The 18422-nt window shown below is 39.7% G+C and overlaps 1 protein-coding gene across 2 annotated transcripts; it reads left to right on the forward strand.

Moving 5' to 3' along the window:
- The first annotated feature begins 399 nt into the window (after nt 1-399).
- On the forward strand, nt 400-2428 carry LOC127642159 (ladderlectin-like). 2 transcript variants are annotated; one of them, XM_052124857.1, is made up of 6 exons: nt 400-566; nt 697-764; nt 938-1023; nt 1619-1741; nt 1870-1984; nt 2168-2425. In XM_052124857.1, exons 2-6 carry the CDS (start codon nt 704-706, stop codon nt 2233-2235), a joined length of 453 nt encoding a protein of 150 aa, XP_051980817.1. In that variant the 5' UTR covers nt 400-566; nt 697-703; the 3' UTR covers nt 2236-2425. The 2 variants fall into 2 exon arrangements, with proteins under 2 accessions (XP_051980817.1, XP_051980818.1); XM_052124858.1 differs by lacking the exon at nt 400-566 and having other exon boundaries at nt 699-764; nt 2168-2428.
- The last annotated feature ends 15994 nt before the right edge of the window (nt 2429-18422 follow it).

Raw genomic sequence — 18422 nt, forward strand, 5'->3', positions numbered from 1 at the left:
ATAAATAAATAAAATGTAAATTTGAACCTTTTTATTATTTTTATTATTAGAATGTTTCCTTTGCGTTCACCATTTTCAATGAAAATCTTTCCAAGGGTGTGGCATAATATCATTATTATGAACAAGTACAATCTGATTACCACAATTAATTCATGCATAAATGTCAAATGTTTTCAGGTGGTGTTACAACCCACCCACAACAGCACTCTTTGTACTTGACTTGAATTTACAAAAGTTTGACTGAAAGTTTTAGACACATATCACAAGATGTTTTTACAGATGTTTGACTGTGATCGCTCTTCCTGAGAATCTCCAAAGCTCCATGATAATAGTGCAAATAAAGGTGTTTTATTGTTTTACTTGATAACATCTCATATTCATGTTATTGACAGGACACTTCAAGGTGAATGGTACTCAAATACATAGATCTTATCTTCAGACAATCAAATACAATTTCATCCCATGATGTTTGTTCACTCAGTGTCATTTCAATTATAAAAGTGGGGTTCTTCATGAAGCGTCACACAATTGACACTGAAGCTAAAGGCAACTATCTGAAAAACCTGGTAAGTTTTTAATGCAGCACTTTACTCAACCTTTACTCAAGTAACTTTAACATTATCTTTAACATTCACTGTGTGTGCAGTATACAGCATGAGTGCAGACATATCACCTTTGCTGCTTATTCATTTCCAGGTTTATCATGGCAATGCTGAGAAATCTTCTGCTTCTTTTCTGTTTATTCTCCCTGCAGAGTGCAGCAGGTAACATTTATGCTCCATTGCAAAAACACATTATCATTCAAGTTGGAATGAACAATCACAAATTTGAGTTGTTTAGTAATGGATATGGATAACTGTAATAACTTACAATATTGATCAATAAAATATTGTTGGCTGTGAATATTGTAAGACACTAAAGTTTGTGTACCGTGCAGCTAAAAAGTGCCCATTTGGATGGAAACCTTTTGGAGTACAATGCTACAAATACTTCCCTCAGCAGGTTAACTGGCCAACAGCAGAGGTAATGTTAAACGTTGTTGAGTGTGGGGGGTGGAGTGTTCATTGTTCATGCCCAAAAGGGTTTTCAAGCTAACAAACTAGATTGCACAGCCTTAAAGCCCAGGGTATCCACGGGCATTCAAGGACCCCATGGCAGTCAAGGGCCCCTGGGAACTGGCCCCACTGGCCTGGTCGGTAATTCGTCCCTGCATAGAAGCACTACAGAATGACGTGGTTGCTTCAGAAATTGTGCTTTCATCTCACTGTTGCTTTTGATGATGCCATTGGTTAGGTTTAGTTTTAAGGAAGGGTGGTAGGAATTAACCTTAAAAAACTCATCTGTTAGGGAGACAATTTAATTGTGGCCATTTCACATCGAAACTGCCGTGAAACGTGTAACGAACACTTAATGTCTTTTTGCACAAATGTTCCCACAGTTAAGTAATTTTCATGAGATCAGGCTAGAAAATAAATAATGCAGGAAACTAATAATGAGGAAAATATTGACCGACCCTAAAAAAAAAATGCTTATTAGGAATTGTTTAGGAATTTAAAAAAAAACAAAACATCAAAAATACTAATACGCAATGTCACTAATACTTTTGTGTATCTTTCAGAAAAACTGTCAAACCATTGATGGAAATCTGGCATCTGTGCAGAGCAAACTGGACAATGATTTTCTACTGAGTCTAGTTCCTGTATCCTCACGTGCTTGGATTGGCGGTCATGATGGTGAAGTAGTAAGTCATTCTACTTTTAAAATGAAGATGAAACAGAAGTCACATTGTGAAGGGACATAAATGCATGCGCATAACAATAATGCAATGACTGGATGGAGAAAAGCAGTTTTCCTGTTTTCACTCATTAGGATGGTCAATGGATGTGGACTGATGGGTCTGTATTTGACTTCACCTACTGGTCCCCTAAAGAACCGAACAATTCCAACAATGTTCCTGAGAACTGCTTGGAGATCAACTGGACCAGTAAGAAAGGAATCTGGTTTCTTGAATCTTTCAATATTTATTTATAGTCCTGGTGTGGTAGTTTCACATTCAACTGTAATATAAATAAAAACTTGTTGTACTGTTTTGTACTGTGACTTGTAATTTGGCATGCCCTATTTTAATTCAGACACAACTATTAAAGTGTATTTAATGTCCATTCAGGTGAACGCCGTTGGAACGATGAGCAGTGTTCAACTTTAATGGGCTTTCTTTGTGCTCAAAGTCTTTGAGATCATTTGTTACTTCATACATTTCAATATTATGACTGTATCTGCAAAAATAAGAATAATAAGAATAATTAAAGCTGCGAGCAGCGATGACGGGCCCAAGCCGGTGGCACCGCCACCCCCGTGCCTTTAGGGTTGCTGTGCACGATGGGCAATAACGTAACCTCGCTTTGACTGTCGAGAAGAAGATGTGTGCTGTAGAGAGCTCCAACGAACATTCGCAACGACAGCTCTCGACCTAGTTAGAAGCATTTCTTGTTTGCATGACATGTGGACTTAATAAATCCTTATCTTGAGCCAAATAAACAAGCTGACATTCAGTACAACCAGTGTCTTTTGTTTAGAACACATACAAATGTTATTAATAAAGCACCGTTTTTGAAGACTGCGCATGTGCGAACGTGCTCTACTATGTAAGAACGAGCCGATTATTGAATCTGGAAATGGGTGGGGCCTGTAAGACCTTTAGGAACCAAACGTGCAACACTCATAAATACCGGTTGTAAATCACATTCCCTCACTCGTCTTTGAGATGGCTTCACGTGTTTGGATCGTCGGCAGTTCCATCATCCGCACACTGCATACTCGCTTCTGTGAGCAGCGCCTGGACGGAAACCTCGGTCTTCAGTGTGAGATCACCTGGGACGGCAGAGGAGGCAGACTCTGGGAGCAGCTGTTTCCAGCTCTGCGCTCTCTCAGGGCCAAAGCTACAGCTCCAGATATTCTCATTATTCACCTGGGAGGGAACAGTTTGTGTCGGGTGGGCCGCAACCGCCTCGATTTTCTTCGGAAATAAAGAGTGACCTGACCGAAGTCTTACAAATGTTTCCCAGAACCAGGCTGGTGTTTTCTGGCATTTTACCCCGTCTAAATTGGAGAGGACAGACTGGCAGGACTGGCTATGGCATTGAACGAAGCCGGCGGTGGATCAACGGCGCCATGTCTGGCTTCTTGGCAGAGAGGCAGATGCGCTGCATTCACCACAGAAACATCGGCTTGTTCCATCTGTGCAGAGACGGAGTCCACCTGAGACCAGAGGGAAACCAGCTTCTGCCGAGCAACCTCCGAGAAGCTCTGCAGGTGGAACTCAGAAGATGAAGCAACAAATTTCCTTTTAAGGGCAGCAACAATGGCTCTTTTAAGAGCCACATTCACTCATTCAAATAAAAAGCATTTTCCAAGTGTGTGAAATTCGTTGTTCCTCACCTTACTTGATGTCAGGTTTCAGATGACTTGTTTTTAAATAAAAATGTCGATTCCTCTTATCCATTCCTTTGTAAGCATTTCAATATAACTTTCAAACCATTTAAGAATCGTGCGCTGTTTTCTGTGCTGACCACAATCCAAAACGTGCCATAAAGCAGCGGTTCTCAAACTTTTTTGTTTTGGTTTATTTATATAAAGACACAGAGAAAATTATAAAAAAAATAACTAGGGAATCACTAAAACGAGAGAATTATTCTTATTTGATGATACTCTCAAAACATTCCACAACAAATCCTTGAAATTGAATGATATTCAGAACAGAACACGAATAAAAAAAACGCTCTCTTTACAATCAAAATGTTTTTACATTTGCGATGTATTTGGATGCTAAACTATTCTTTATTATAGGCTTTGTACTTTACTCACGCTCCAATACCGACGTAGAAAATCATCCGCTTTACATGCTAAAAATATGCTTGGAAACATCACAGTGGAGCGGTGCTTACTGTGAATGATACGAATTGTACTACTGACTATTTAAACTAGGGCTGGGCGATATGGCAAAATATATTATCACGATATTTTTTCCATATTGATCGATATCGATATTTGTTACGATATATAATTTAATAATGCTGCCCGTTTGAAAAGTATACTGATAATGATGCCTGAAGAAACCAGAAGGTTCAATAGTTGAACTATATAGTTTATTAACATAAATAAATAACAATGCAAACATTTAACTGTGCAAACATGGATTGGTTGAGAATATATTTTGTTATAAAAGAATATTGATAAACTTTAAATCTAAATGTTAACATTTTACTTTTAGCAAACATGCTTTATCTGCCTTGACAAAACAATGCAAATTAGCTTGCATTGTAACTTATAATAAAATATAAAACTAAAAGCTGTGACTACAGTACTATCACATCAAATTTCTTTGGCAGGGCAGCAAACATTTCAAAATGTTTGCAGAGGTACAACCAAGACAACAAATGTAAACAAGTGAACCACAAAGTCCCTGGCAGATTTAAGTACTTAACTGTCAGATAAATAAAATATTAATTGTGTACTGGTTTTAAATATCTCAAATGTTTTAGAGGTAGCAATCTGAGTAAAAAGTGCAAAATGTAAACATTGTAAACCAGTCACTATGCTACACCTTTTAGGTAGTGCTCATGTAACCCTAATTACCCTATTATAGGTTTTTTGCCAGAAAGACTAGTCTGCAAAACTTTTGGACGGAGTAACATTAACATGGGCCCGCATTTTCATACTCTCGGTGTGGTCGCTGGGATGGTACCTTTTCAGGTGACCGAAAAGGTTTTATTTGTGTTTCCGTCTTGGTTATCACCGACCGACGGCATATTTCGCAGACCGTCTTTATTTGCGCGTCGCCGCTTTTCAGATATCCAAACCACTTCCATATAATTGACGTCTTGTTACCTTTTTTGTCAACAATTTCCTCAGCTTTGGAAGATAGTTCGAGTTCGTCGTTTCCACTCATTTTTCTTTACACTCACTTTCTTCACTGCCGGTAGCTCAAACAGTGCTCTGCTAGCAAATGGGCGTGTACTTAGACGCACAAGCCAAAATCTGTGCTCTGACTGGCTGTTGTCCGTTTATTTCTGCTTTGTAATAGGCTGTTAGGTCTATCCATATCGAGTAAACATGTCAAAAGTTTATCATCGTAGTCTAAATAAATATTATCGCGATGCCATATCGAGATCGTTTTATCGCCCAGCCCTAATTTAAACAGAGTAATTTTTATATGTTAGGTTTACTATTTTATTATTATATTTTATTGCGGATATAATGAACAGGCTGCGATGTCAAGATTGCAGTGATGGAGTGTGTGTGTGTGTGTATTTGTAACCTTAAGTAATCATGGTTTATTTATTCATTTATTTATTCATTTGTTCTTTTATTTATTTATTATTTAACATGCATGTGTGCATTATTAAAAGTACCATTGCAGCAACGAGAACGGGTCTGAGCCAAATTATGTTAAAGATGTGTTCTGGTGACTGGCGTGTTTTTAAACCAATCAGATAAGAGTAAATCGAGAGTTAGCGATTAGCTCATCTGATTGGCTACATGAAGAAGGTGGACCCGCCCTCCACTTCGCACTCCCGTTGGAACTACGTCATTTCAACAACAAATGGTAGATTTATCAGAAAAATAATCAGAAAGAAAATCAATCGCAAAGATCGCAAAACAATAATTATAAAAGTGGTTGTTTGCTGCCATTTTTTTTGTTTTCTTAAAAATGTAAAACACAAGCATATATGTTTTATCACAGGTTTACAATAAAAATAAGAGTGTGATTTCAAAGCATTTTGAAATTTGATCATCATTCTCAGACGTTTTGATACGTTCGGATCGATCAGCCCATCCCTACTTTCTTTAGACATATGTTTCATGTGTTGGTTTTAATAAAGACTCGGAGTACTCATAAAACTCACAGAACGAAATATGCGTCACACTTTACTGCGTTCTCAACAACATGTACAAGTCTTCTTCATACGTTAAAACAACGAGAATACAGAAAATAGGCTTAGAACTCCACCTAGTGGTTATATTATAGAATTAAAGGAGAAATTACATGAGACAGCTTTATAACTTAAATGGCTTTAACTGAAATAGACTAAAGTTTAATATAACTATTCTGATAAGTGTATATTTCCAACATCATGTTTGTGTTATCCGTTTCTGTAAGTTTTTGTGACATGTTTCAGAAAGATAATCGCTTAGACAGAGCGATAGTTTATTTTCATCTTAACCGGACATTGATCACTGCAATAATTCATAATTCAATATATTGATACCCGATTTCTTTATCAACTGTTTGTTCAATTGAGACATAAGGGGGTGATTTCAAAGCATTTTGAAAGTGACACACTTCCTTCTGCCAGTTGGTGGCGCTATAACTTTGACTCACAATAGTCACATCCATGCGATCGGCCTCTTACAGCGAACACACCGCTGAAGTTTCATCGAGATCAATTAATGTATGCAGAAGTTATAACACTCTGACTGTTTCTCGTTTCTCGCCATCATTTCGTTTCCTCGCCACGGCCAAACCGTTAGAGATATCAAAAATCTTCCGGCAATTTTTCATGCTCAATGTCTTGACATCATGCTGACCGAGTTTCGTGGCGATTGGTGGAATTCTCTGGGAGGAGTATTCCAAATTCCATTGCGTGCGTTTTTCAAACAACCCTAAATAGACGGTTTCCTGTTGGTCTGGGGTAAAAAGTAAAAGTATGAAGGATATATGAAACGATGAGATCTATATGTGTACCCAGTTTCATATTATTACATGCAAGCGTGTTTGAGTTATAGACCAAGTTTTCGGACCCTGTTCCAGGGGGCGCTGTCGAGCCCCCCTGCCACGCCGGGTACCAGCTTCAGCCCGGCCCTAATGACCGCAGGTTCTGACCCGTGTGCAAAGTTTCAAGAGTTTTTGAGCATGTTAAGAGCCCCAAAAGTGCCCCGTAAGTCGTAAAAAAAAAAAAAATAATAATAATAATAATAATAAATATAGCTGCGAGCAGCGATGGCGGGCCCAAGCCGGTGGCACCGCCACCCCCGTGCCTTTAGGGTCGCTGTGCACGATGGGCAATAACGTAACCTCGCTTTGACCGTCGAGAAGACGTGTGCTGTAGAGCTCGCATCAGCGTGGGCTCTGCAAAAGTTCGCATGGAGGGCACATATCAACCACAAAGTATGCGTGAGCACCCTTCCGATACCTAAAATGAAAAATGAGACACCCTACGGTCTCATGGAGTTAATGGACACACGAAATAAGTACACAAGACTGAAAATTCATATGAAGTGTGCCATTTGAGACAGGGACAGTGCCTAGGACCGTGAACCACAATAGTCACATCTATGAGGTAATTCAAATGTAGAATAATTTTTGATGTCATAGGTCAATATCTTTTGCAGCACTTAAACGTGTTAATCCAGAAGGCCAGTATTTATCCGGAGGTCTCTGTTCAGGTTTATTAATGTAATTATAATTTACGCACTGCTGAAGTTTCATCGAGATCAGTTAATGTATGCAGAAGTTATAACACACTTCCTTGCTTTTATGCTGCCTTTATGTGCTTTTTGGAGCTTCAAAGTTCATTTGCAATGTGTTCCACATTCAAACCAAAATATCTGACTTTCTGTTGGTCTGTTTGTTCACTTGAGACATAAGAGGGTGATTTAAAAGCATTTTGAAAGTGACACACTCCCTTCTGCCAGTTGGTGGCGCTATAACTTTGTCTCACAATAGTCACATCCATGTGACACACTGCTGAAGTTTCATCGAGATCAGTTAATGTATGCAGAAGTTATAACACACTTCCTTGCTTTTATGCTGCCTTTATGTGCTTTTTGGAGCTTCAAAGTTCATTTGCAATGTGTTCCACATTCAAACCAAAATATCTGATTTTCTGTTGGTCTGTTTGTTCACTTGAGACATAAGAGGGTGATTTCAAAGCATTTTGAAAGTGACACACTTCCTTCTGCCAGTTGGTGGCGCTATAACTTTGACTCACAGTAGTCATATCTATGCGACCGGCCTCTTCCCGCAAACACACTGCTGAAGTTTCATCGAGATCAGTTAATGTATGCAGAAGTTATAACACACTCCCTTCTTTTATGTTACTTTTGATGTGCTTTTTGGAGCTTCAAAGTTAATTTGAAATGTGTTCCACATTCAAACCAAAATATCTGATTTTCTGTTGGTCTGTTTGTTCACTTGAGACATAAGAGGGTGATTTCAAAGCATTTTGAAAGTGACACACTTCCTTCTGCCAGTTGGTGGCGCTATAACTTTGACTCACAGTAGTCACATCCATGCGACCGGCCTCTTCCCGCAAACATACTGCTGAAGTTTCATCGAGATCAGTTAATGTATGCAGAAGTTATAACACACTCCCTTCTTTTATGTTACTTTTGATGTGCTTTTTGGAGCTTCAAAGTTAATTTGAAATGTGTTCCACATTCAAACCAAAATATCTGACTTTCTGTTGGTCTGAGCTAATGACTGTAAATTAGAATGTTGTTCGGCCCGACGAGATCTAGAAGTGTTCCGAGTTTCATATTATTAGATGCAAGCATGTTTGATATATGGACAAGTGTTTGAATCCCATTCCAGGTGTCGCTGTCGAGCCCCCTGCCACGCCCGGGTACCAGATTCAGCCCGGCCCTGATGGCCGCGGGTTCTGACCTGTGTGCAAAGTTTCAAGAGTTTTCGAGCATGTTAAGGGCCCCAAAAGTCCCAGAAACCTTGAAAAACAATCAAACAATCAAAAAGCAAATCTAAACCCAACAGAGAACCCCCCTCCCTCCCCACACACACACACACACACACACAAAAAAATTTGGCAGGCCCATTCTGTCTGTCAGACAGAGAGACACTGAGAGAAAAAACACAGAAAGGGAGGAGGAGGGTCACTCAGAAAGAGAAAAATTTTAAGAAATCCACATTCAAACCACAATATCTGACTTTCTGTTGGTCGGAGCTAATGACTGTAAATTAGAAAGTTGTTCGGCTCGACGAGAACAATATACATGCCGAGTTTTGTAACTGTAGATAGAACTAACTAAGTTATAACACACTTCATGTGTCCTTTTTAGTCATAAATCAATTTCCTCGCCACGGCCAAACCGTTCGAGATATCAAAAATCCGTCCGGAATGTAGCATCCTCAATGTCTTGACTTCATGCCGACCGAGTTTGGTGGCGATTGGATTCATTCTCTAGGCGGAATATATATAATTCCAGAGCACGTGTTTCCAAACAACCCATAATAGCCGACTTACTGTTGGGCTGGCGTAAAACTTAGAGCACGAGTTTCATATCATTACATGCAAGCATGTTTGATATATGGACAAGTGTTTGAATCCCATTCCAGGGGGCGCTGTCGAGCCCCCCTGCCACGCCCGGGTACCAGCTTCGGTCCGACCCTGATGGCCGCGGGTTCCGACCCGTGTGCAAAGTTTCAAGAGTTTTCGAGCACGTTAAGGGCCCCAAAACCTTGAAAAACAAAAATAAAAGCATTTTCACTCCTCAGCAAAATCAGCACCCTCCCCCAGACACAGAGAGACGTAGGGTCAGTGAGAGAGGGAGAGAAAATTCTCCAAAACATCCACATTCAAACCACAATATCTGACTTTCTGTTGGTCTGAGCTAATGACTGTAAATTAGAAAGTTGTCCGGCTCGATGAGAACAATATAATTCCTGAGTTTTGTGACTGTGGGTCAAAGTGTAAAGCAACCCCCACTTTTGTCAAAAGGTGGCGCTACTGAGCCCCTGCACCACGCCCGTTTCTGAAACTTTGCACATGTGTACTGGCTAATAAATGTGATGTGTCTGTCGAGTTTCATGCAATTTCAAGTATGCTAAGAGTCTCAAAAGCATCAAAAAGAATATTCGAGTTTGAAGCGTTGCCACGGCGACAGTATCGAAGATATCAATAATCCTTTCACATGTCTACATCTGCCGTGTGTTTACATTATACACCTAAAGTTTTAAGTAAATCGGGTAAAAATAAGTGGGTGATTTCAAAGCATTTTGAAAGTGACACACTTCCTTCTGCCAGTTGGTGGCGCTATAACTTTGACTGACAATAGTCACATCCATGCGATCGGCTTCTTCCAGCGATAACGCTTCTGCGGTTTCATGGAGATCAATTAATGTATGCAGAAGTTATAACACACTTCCTGTTTCTCTTTTCGCGCCATCATTTCGTTTCCTCGCCACGGCCAAACCGTTAGAGATATCAAAAATCTGCCGGCAATTTTTCATGCTCAATGTCTTGACATCATGCTGACCGAGTTTGGTGGCGATTGGTGGAATTCTCTGGGAGGAGTATTCCAAATTCCATTGCGTGCGTTTTCAAACAACCCTAAATAGACGGTTTCCTGTTGGTCTTGGGTAAAAAGTAAAAGTATGAAGGATATATGAAACGATGAGATCTATACGTGCACCGAGTTTCATATTATTACATGCAAGCGTGTTTGAGTTATAGACCAAGTTTTCGGACCCTGTTCCAGGGGGCGCTGTCGAGCCCCCCTGCCACGCCCGGGTACCAGCTTCAGCCCGGCCCTGATGGCCGCGGGTTCTGACCCGTGTGCAAAGTTTCAAGAGTTTTTGAGCACGTTAAGAGCCCCAAAAGTGCCCCAATAGTCGTAAAAAAACAATAATAATAATAATAATTAAAGCTGCGAGCAGCGATGACGAGCCCAAGCCGGTGGCACCGCCACCCTGGGCCTTTAGGTTCGCCAGCGCACGACGGGCAATAACGTAAGCTCGCTCGACCGTCGAGAAGATGTGTGCAAATTCCAAGAAATCCACATTCAAACCAAAATATCTGACTTTCTGTTGGTCTGTTTGTTCACTTGAGACATAAGGGGTGATTTAAAAGCATTTTGAAAGTGACACACTTCCTTCTGCCAGTTGGTGGCGCTATAACTGACTCACAATAGCAACATCCATGCGATCGGCCTCTTACAGCGAACACACTGCTGAAGTTTCAGTCGAGATCAATTAATGTATGCAGAAGTTATAACAGACTTCCTGTTTGTCTTACTGCCTTCTGCCAGTTATTATAGGCTTTGTACTTTACTCACGCTGCAATACCGACGTAGAAAATCATCCTCTTTACATGCTAAAAATATGCTTGGAAACATCACAGTGGAGCGGTGCTTACTGTGAATGATACGAATTGTACTACTGACTATTTAAACAGAGTAATTTTTATATGGTAGGTTTACTATTTTATTATTATATTTTATTGCGGCTATAATGAACAGGCTGCAATGTCAAGATTGCAATGATGGAGTGTGTGTGTGTGTGTATTTGTAACCTTAAAGGGGTCATATAATGCCATTTTTGTACAAGTTAATATGAATCTTTAGGGTCTAAATGAAAACTTTGTAATATACTTTTATTAAAAATTCTCATTAGTATTTTAAGAAAACACTAATTTTAACTGCTCAAAAACAGCTCCGTTTTCAGCACGCCGTTTCAGTGCATATGACTTTAAATGATAATGAGGTTTGGTCACCCGCCCCTCCCTCCGTTCTGGGGAATTCTAGTCTTGAATCATATGCATTTGCAAGATGTAAACAGTATTTTGCCAGTATTGTGTTACCATTCATCTTCATGCAGTTATAACTGTTTTTTTTTACATTACTTCTTAATCAGTAACATACAAGTAAACCAGGTGTAACTTAGTGTTACCATGTTAACTGTAACACCTGCGTACACAGTTTTTAATAACACAATAACCATAACGCGTTGTTCATTATAAACGTGTGATTATGAATTATATTGAGAACGTCGTAACGTTATGGAAAACATGCCGTAATGTACCCTGAGTGTAAACATTAGCCACATGCAGTTTAGCGTTGTTTTGGTTAAACTAACCTCTGAGTGCTGCTTTACCTGCAGTTGAGCGTTGTTAAACTCACCGATGAATGGGGTTGTACGCCACAATGAGGGTTGTTAAACTCACCGATGAATGCGGTTGCCTATGAACGCGCTAAACCTTTGCTGAGAGGGCACTTTGATATCAGATTGTGAGGGTTTTAAAAATAAAAAACTGTTGGTGGGCCAGATAAAGATGATCTGGGGGCCACCATTATACTAGCCCTGCCATAGATCATTTATTGTAGCCTATTCCTTTTTATTTTTATGTATTGCAGTCTCGACCCATTCGCAGCAGACCAAAAACGTACGTGCAGGTCCAGCTGTTTCGTTTTGGTGGTGCGATGAAGACTTTCGTCGAACATCAGCACGAACGGTCCCGTGATTTTGGAAATTAGTCATCATCCGCTATTCCAAAGCGCGTAATGGCTGATGGCTGTCGTTTGCTGGAGACCCTTGACAGCAGTTAGATATTTTTCACTTTTTGAATGAGACTCCAGCGCCCGTACACCCAACATTCCAAAGCACTGCGGGAGCATTTAAATGAGATTTACATGGACGTAGGAAAATTAAGACCTGTTAAAAATTATTTAAGACCTAGAACACAATACTTCAGCAAATTTAAGAATTTTTAAGGCCTTAAATTTTGATTTTGAAATTTTAGACTTTTTAAGACTTTTTAAGACCCCGCGGAAACCCTGTTTTTTTTTTTTTTTTTTTTTTTGTAGAGTATTTTTTTATTGTATCACCAAAGCAATGACGCTCACGACTCCGTTGAAGTATCCAGCATCTGTAAGGTCTGCAAATAAGTCCATCCAGAACTGAGACCTATATACATTTTGAAGAGTCCTCAAGCTGATGTTTACACCGTGTACAGTGTACGAGTGGCCCTCGTTAAAATATTGAACGCTAATGATGCAGTATGTCTTGTTTTTCCGTCTGGTCCGCGTCTTTTAAAATCTCCAAACACCGTTCTCAACAGTCAACACGCATACAAGTCTTCTTCTTACGTTAAAACAACGAGAATACAGAAAATGTGCTTAGACCTCCATCTAGTGGTTATATTATAGAATTAAAGGAGAAATTACATATGAGACAGCTTTATAACTGAAATAGACAAGTTTAATATAACTATTCTGATAAGTGTATATTTCCAACATCATGTTTGTGTTATCCGTTTCTGTAAGTTTTTGTGACGTGTTTCAGAAAGATAATCGCTTAGACAGAGTAATAGTTTATTTTCATCTTAACCGGACATCACAGTTGATCAGTGAAATAATTAATAATTCAATATATTGATACCGATTTCTTTATCAACTGTTTGTTCAATTGAGACATAAGGGGTGATTTCAAAGCATTTTGAAAGTGACACACTTCCTTCTGCCAGTTGGTGGCGCTATAACTTTGACTCACAATAGTCACATCCACGCAACCGGCCTCTTCCAGTGAAGAAACTGCTGAAGTTTCATCGAGATCAAGTAATGTATGCTGAAGTTATAACACACTTCCTTGCTGTTTAAGCTGCATTTATGTGCTTTTTGAGCTTCAAAGTTCTTGTGCAATGTGTTCCACATTCAAACCAAAATATCTGACTCTAGGTCAAAGTATGAAACCAATACCCCACTTTTGTCTGAAGGTGGCGCTACTGAGCACCTGCACCAGGCATCAAAAAAGAAAATTCAAGTTTGAAGAGCTGCCACGACAACAGTATTTAAGATATCAATAATCCTTTCACACGTCTACATCTGCCGTGTGTTTACATTATACACCTAAAGTTTGAAGTAAATCGTGTAACAATAAGTGGGTGATTTTAAAGTATTTTGAAAGTGACACACTTCCTTCTGCCAGTTGGTGGCACTATAACTTTGACTCACAATAGTCACATCCATGCGATCGGCCTCTTACAGCGAACACACCGCTGAAGTTTCATCGAGATCAATTAATGTATGCAGAAGTTATAACACTCTGACTGTTTCTCGTTTCTCGCCAGCATTTCGTTTCCTCGCCACGGCCAAACCGTTAGAGATATCAAAAATCTGCCGGCAATTGTTCATGCTCAATGTCTTGACATCATGCTGACCGAGTTTGGTGGCGATTGGTGGAGTTCTCTGGGAGGAGTATTCCAAATTCCATTGCGTGCGTTTTTCAAACAACCCTAAATAGACGGTTTCCTGTTGGTCTGTGGTAAAAAGTAAAAGTATGAAGGATATATGAAACGATGAGATCTATATGTGTAGCGAGTTTCATATTATTACATGCAAGCGTGTTTGAGTTATAGACCAAGTTTTCGGCCCCTGTTCCAGGGGCGCTGTCGAGCCCCCTGCCACGCCCGGGTACCAGCTTCAGCCCGGCCCTAATGACCGCAGGTTCTGACCCGTGTGCAAAGTTTCAAGAGTTTTTGAGCATGTTAAGAGCCCCAAAAGTGCCCCGTAAGTCGTAAAAATAATAATAATAATAATAATAATAATAATTAAAGCTGCGAGCAGCGATGACGAGCCCAAGCCGGTGGCACCGCCACCCCTGGGCCTTTAGGGTCGCCAGCGCACGACGGGCAATAACGTAAGCTCGCTCGACCGTCGAGAAGATGTGTGCAAATTCCAAGAAATCCACATTCAAACCAAAATATCTGACTTTCTGTTGGTCTGTTTGTTCACTTGAGACATAAGGGGTGATTTAAAAGCATTTTGAAAGTGACACACTTCCTTCTGCCAGTTGGTGGCGCTATAACTGACTCACAATAGCAACATCCATGCGATCGGCCTCTTACAGCGAACACACTGCTGAAGTTTCGTCGAGATCAATTAATGTATGCAGAAGTTATAACAGACTTCCTGTTTCTCTTACTGCCTTCTGCCAGTTATTATAGGCTTTGTACTTTACTCACGCTGCAATACCGACGTAGAAAATCATCCTCTTTACATGCTCAAAAATATGCTTGGAAACATCACAGTGGAGCGGTGCTTACTGTGAATGATACTGAATTGTACTACTGACTATTTAAACAGAGTAATTTTTATATGGTAGGTTTACTATTTTATTATTATATTTTATTGCGGCTATAATGAACAGGCTGCAATGTCAAGATTGCAATGATGGAGTGTGTGTGTGTGTGTGTGTGTGTGTGTATTTGTAACCTTAAAGGGGTCATATAATGCCATTTTTGTACAAGTTAATATGAATCTTTAGGGTCTAAATGAAAACTTTGTAATATACTTTTATTAAAAATTCTCATTAGTATTTTAAGAAAACACTAATTTTAACTGCTGAAAAACAGCTCCGTTTTCAGCACGCCGTTTCAGTGCATATGACTTTAAATGATAATGAGGTTTGGTCACCCCGCCCCTCCCTCCGTTCTGGGGAATTCTAGTCTTGAATCATATGCATTTGCAAGATGTAAACAGTATTTTGCCAGTATTGTGTTACCATTCATCTTCATGCAGTTATAACTGTTTTTTTTTACATTACTTCTTAATCAGTAACATACAAGTAAACCAGGTGTAACTTAGTGTTACCATGTTAACTGTAACACCTGCGTACACAGTTTTTAATAACACAATAACCATAACGCGTTGTTCATTATAAACGTGTGATTATGAATTATATTGAGAACGTCGTAACGTTATGGAAAACATGCCGTAATGTACCCTGAGTGTAAACATTAGCCACATGCAGTTTAGCGTTGTTTTGGTTGAACTCACCTCTGTGTGCTGCTTTACCTGCAGTTGAGCGTTGTTAAACTCACCGATGAATGGTGTTGTACCCACAATGAGCGTTGTTAAACTCACCGATGAATGCGGTTGCCTATGAACGCGCTAAACCTTTGCTGAGAGGGCACTTTGATATCAGATTGTGAGGGTTTTAAAAATAAAAAAACTGTTGGAGGGCCAGATAAAGATGATCTGGGGGCCACCATTATACTAGCCCTGCCATAGATCATTCATTGTAGCCTATTCCTTTTTATTTTTATTTATTGCAGTCTCGACCCATTCGCAGCAGACGAAAAACGTACGTGCAGGTCCAGCTGTTTCGTTTTGGTGGTGCGATGAAGACTTTCGTCGAACATCAGCACGAACGGTCCCGTGATTTTGGAAATTAGTCATCATCCGCTATTCCAAAGCGCGTAATGGCTGATGGCTGTAGTTTGCTGGAGACCCTTGACAGCAGTTAGATATTTTTCACTTTTTGAATGAGACTCCAGCGCCCGTACACCCAACATTCCCAATTTAATAGCTTTCTTGCATAAGCAGTAGGCTTCAAATGCGTTATTTGCAACTGGCTTTAACCAAGCACGAAATTCAGATTTTTCAAGCCAAGTATCGCTAAACTTGCACTTCCTCATAGCTGAATAAAATCCGTTTAACGTCTTTCTGTTGTATCCGAGAGACTCGCGCCAATAACACGAAAGCTCAAAGCTGGCTGTTGCATGTTGGTCTATTTTGTAGTCATAATACAGCGAATTATATTTGGACTAGCGAAATAAGAAACTACAACAGCACGGAAGTAAAAAAAGATACATTCCAAAGCGCTATGGGAGCATTTAAATGAGATTTACATGGACGTAGGAAAATTAAGACCTGTTAAAAATTATTTAAGACCTAGAACACAATACTTCAGCAAATTTAAGACTTTTTAAGGCCTTAAATTGTGATTTTGAAATTTTAGACTTTTAAGACTTTTTAAGACCCCTGGAAACCCTGTTTTTTTTTTTTTTTTTTTTTTTTTTGTAGAGTATTTTTTATTGTATCACCAAAGCAATGACGCTCACGACTCCCGTTGAAGTATCCAGCATCTCTAAGGTCTGCAAATAACTCCATCCAGAACTGAGACCTATATACATTTTGAAGAGTCCTCAAGCTGATGCTTACACCGTGTACAGCGTACGAGTGGCCCTCGTTAAAATATTGAACGCAATGATGCAGTATGTCTTGTTTTTCCGTCTGGTCCGCGTCTTTTAAAATCTCCAAACACCGTTCTCAACAGTCAACACGTACAAGTGTTCTTCTTACGTTAAAACAACGAGAATACAGAAAATGTGCTTAGACCTCCATCTAGTGGTTATATTATAGAATTAAAGGAGAAATTACATATGAGACAGCTTTATAACTGAAATAGACAAGTTTAATATAACTATTCTGATAAGTGTATATTTCCAACATCATGTTTGTGTTATCCGTTTCTGTAAGTTTTTGTGACGTGTTTCAGAAAGATAATCACTTAGACAGAGTAATAGTTTATTTTCATCTTAACCGGACATCACAGTTGATCAGTGAAATAATTAATAATTCAATATATTGATACCGATTTCTTTATCAACTGTTTGTTCAATTGAGACATAAGGGGTGATTTCAAAGCATTTTGAAAGTGACACACTTCCTTCTGCCAGTTGGTGGCGCTATAACTTTGACTCACAATAGTCACATCCACGCGACCGGCCTCTTCAAGTGAAGAAACTGCTTAAGTTTCATCGAGATCAAGTAATGTATGCAGAAGTTATAACACACTTCCTTGCTGTTTAAGCTTCATTTATGTGCTTTTTGAGCTTCAAAGTTCTTGTGCAATGTGTTCCACATTCAAACCAAAATATCTGACTCTAGGTCAAAGTATGAAACCAATACCCCACTTTTGTCTGAAGGTGGCGCTACTGAGCCCCTGCACCAGGCATCAAAAAAGAAAATTCAAGTTTGAAGAGCTGCCGCGACAGCAGTATTTAAGATATCAATAATTCTTTCACACGTCTACATCTGCCGTGTGTTTACATTATACACCTAAAGTTTGAAGTAAATCGTGTAACAATAAGTGGGTGATTTTAAAGCATTTTGAAAGTGACACACTTCCTTCTGCCAGTTGGTGGCGCTATAACTTTGACTCACAATAGTCACATCCATGCGATCGGCCTCTTACAGCGAACACACCGCTGAAGTTTCATCGAGATCAGTTAATGTATGTAGAAGTTATAACACTCTGACTGTTTCTCGTTTCTCGCCATCATTTCGTTTCCTCGCCACGGCAAAACCGTTGGAGATATAAAAAATCTGCCGGCAATTTTTCATGGTCAATGTCTTGACATCATGCTGACCGAGTTTGGTGGCGATTGGTGGAGTTCTCTGGGAGGAGTATTCCAAATTCCATTGCGTGCGTTTTTCAAACAACCCTAAATAGACGGTTTCCTGTTGGTCTGGGGTAAAAAGTAAAAGTATGAAGGATATATGAAATGATGAGATCTATATGTGTACCGAGTTTCATATTATTACATGCAAGCGTGTTTGAGTTATAGACCAAGTTTTCGGCCCCTGTTCCAGGGGCGCTGTCGAGCCCCTGCCACGCCCGGTACCAGCTTCAGGCCGGCCCTAATGACCGCAGGTTCTGACCCGTGTGCAAAGTTTCAAGAGTTTTTGAGCATGTTAAGAGCCCCAAAAGTGCCCCGTAAGTCGTAAAATAATAATAATAATAATAATAATAATAATAATAATAAATATAGCTGCAAGCAGCGATGGCGGGCCCAAGCCGGTGGCATCGCCACCCCCGTGCCTTTAGGGTCGCTGTGCACGATGGG

This window comes from Xyrauchen texanus, unplaced genomic scaffold (genome assembly GCF_025860055.1).
Source record: "Xyrauchen texanus isolate HMW12.3.18 unplaced genomic scaffold, RBS_HiC_50CHRs HiC_scaffold_434, whole genome shotgun sequence".
Lineage (NCBI taxonomy): Eukaryota > Metazoa > Chordata > Actinopteri > Cypriniformes > Catostomidae > Xyrauchen > Xyrauchen texanus.

Coding starts and splice junctions, on each gene's coding strand:
- LOC127642159 (XM_052124857.1), top strand. CDS start 704: ATGGCAATGCTGAGAAATCTTCTGCTTCTTTTCTGTTTATTCTCCCTG. Junction 765..937: donor CTCCCTGCAGAGTGCAGCAG/GTAACATTTATG, acceptor TGTACCGTGCAG/CTAAAAAGTGCCCATTTGGA. Junction 1,742..1,869: donor GCGGTCATGATGGTGAAGTA/GTAAGTCATTCT, acceptor TTCACTCATTAG/GATGGTCAATGGATGTGGAC.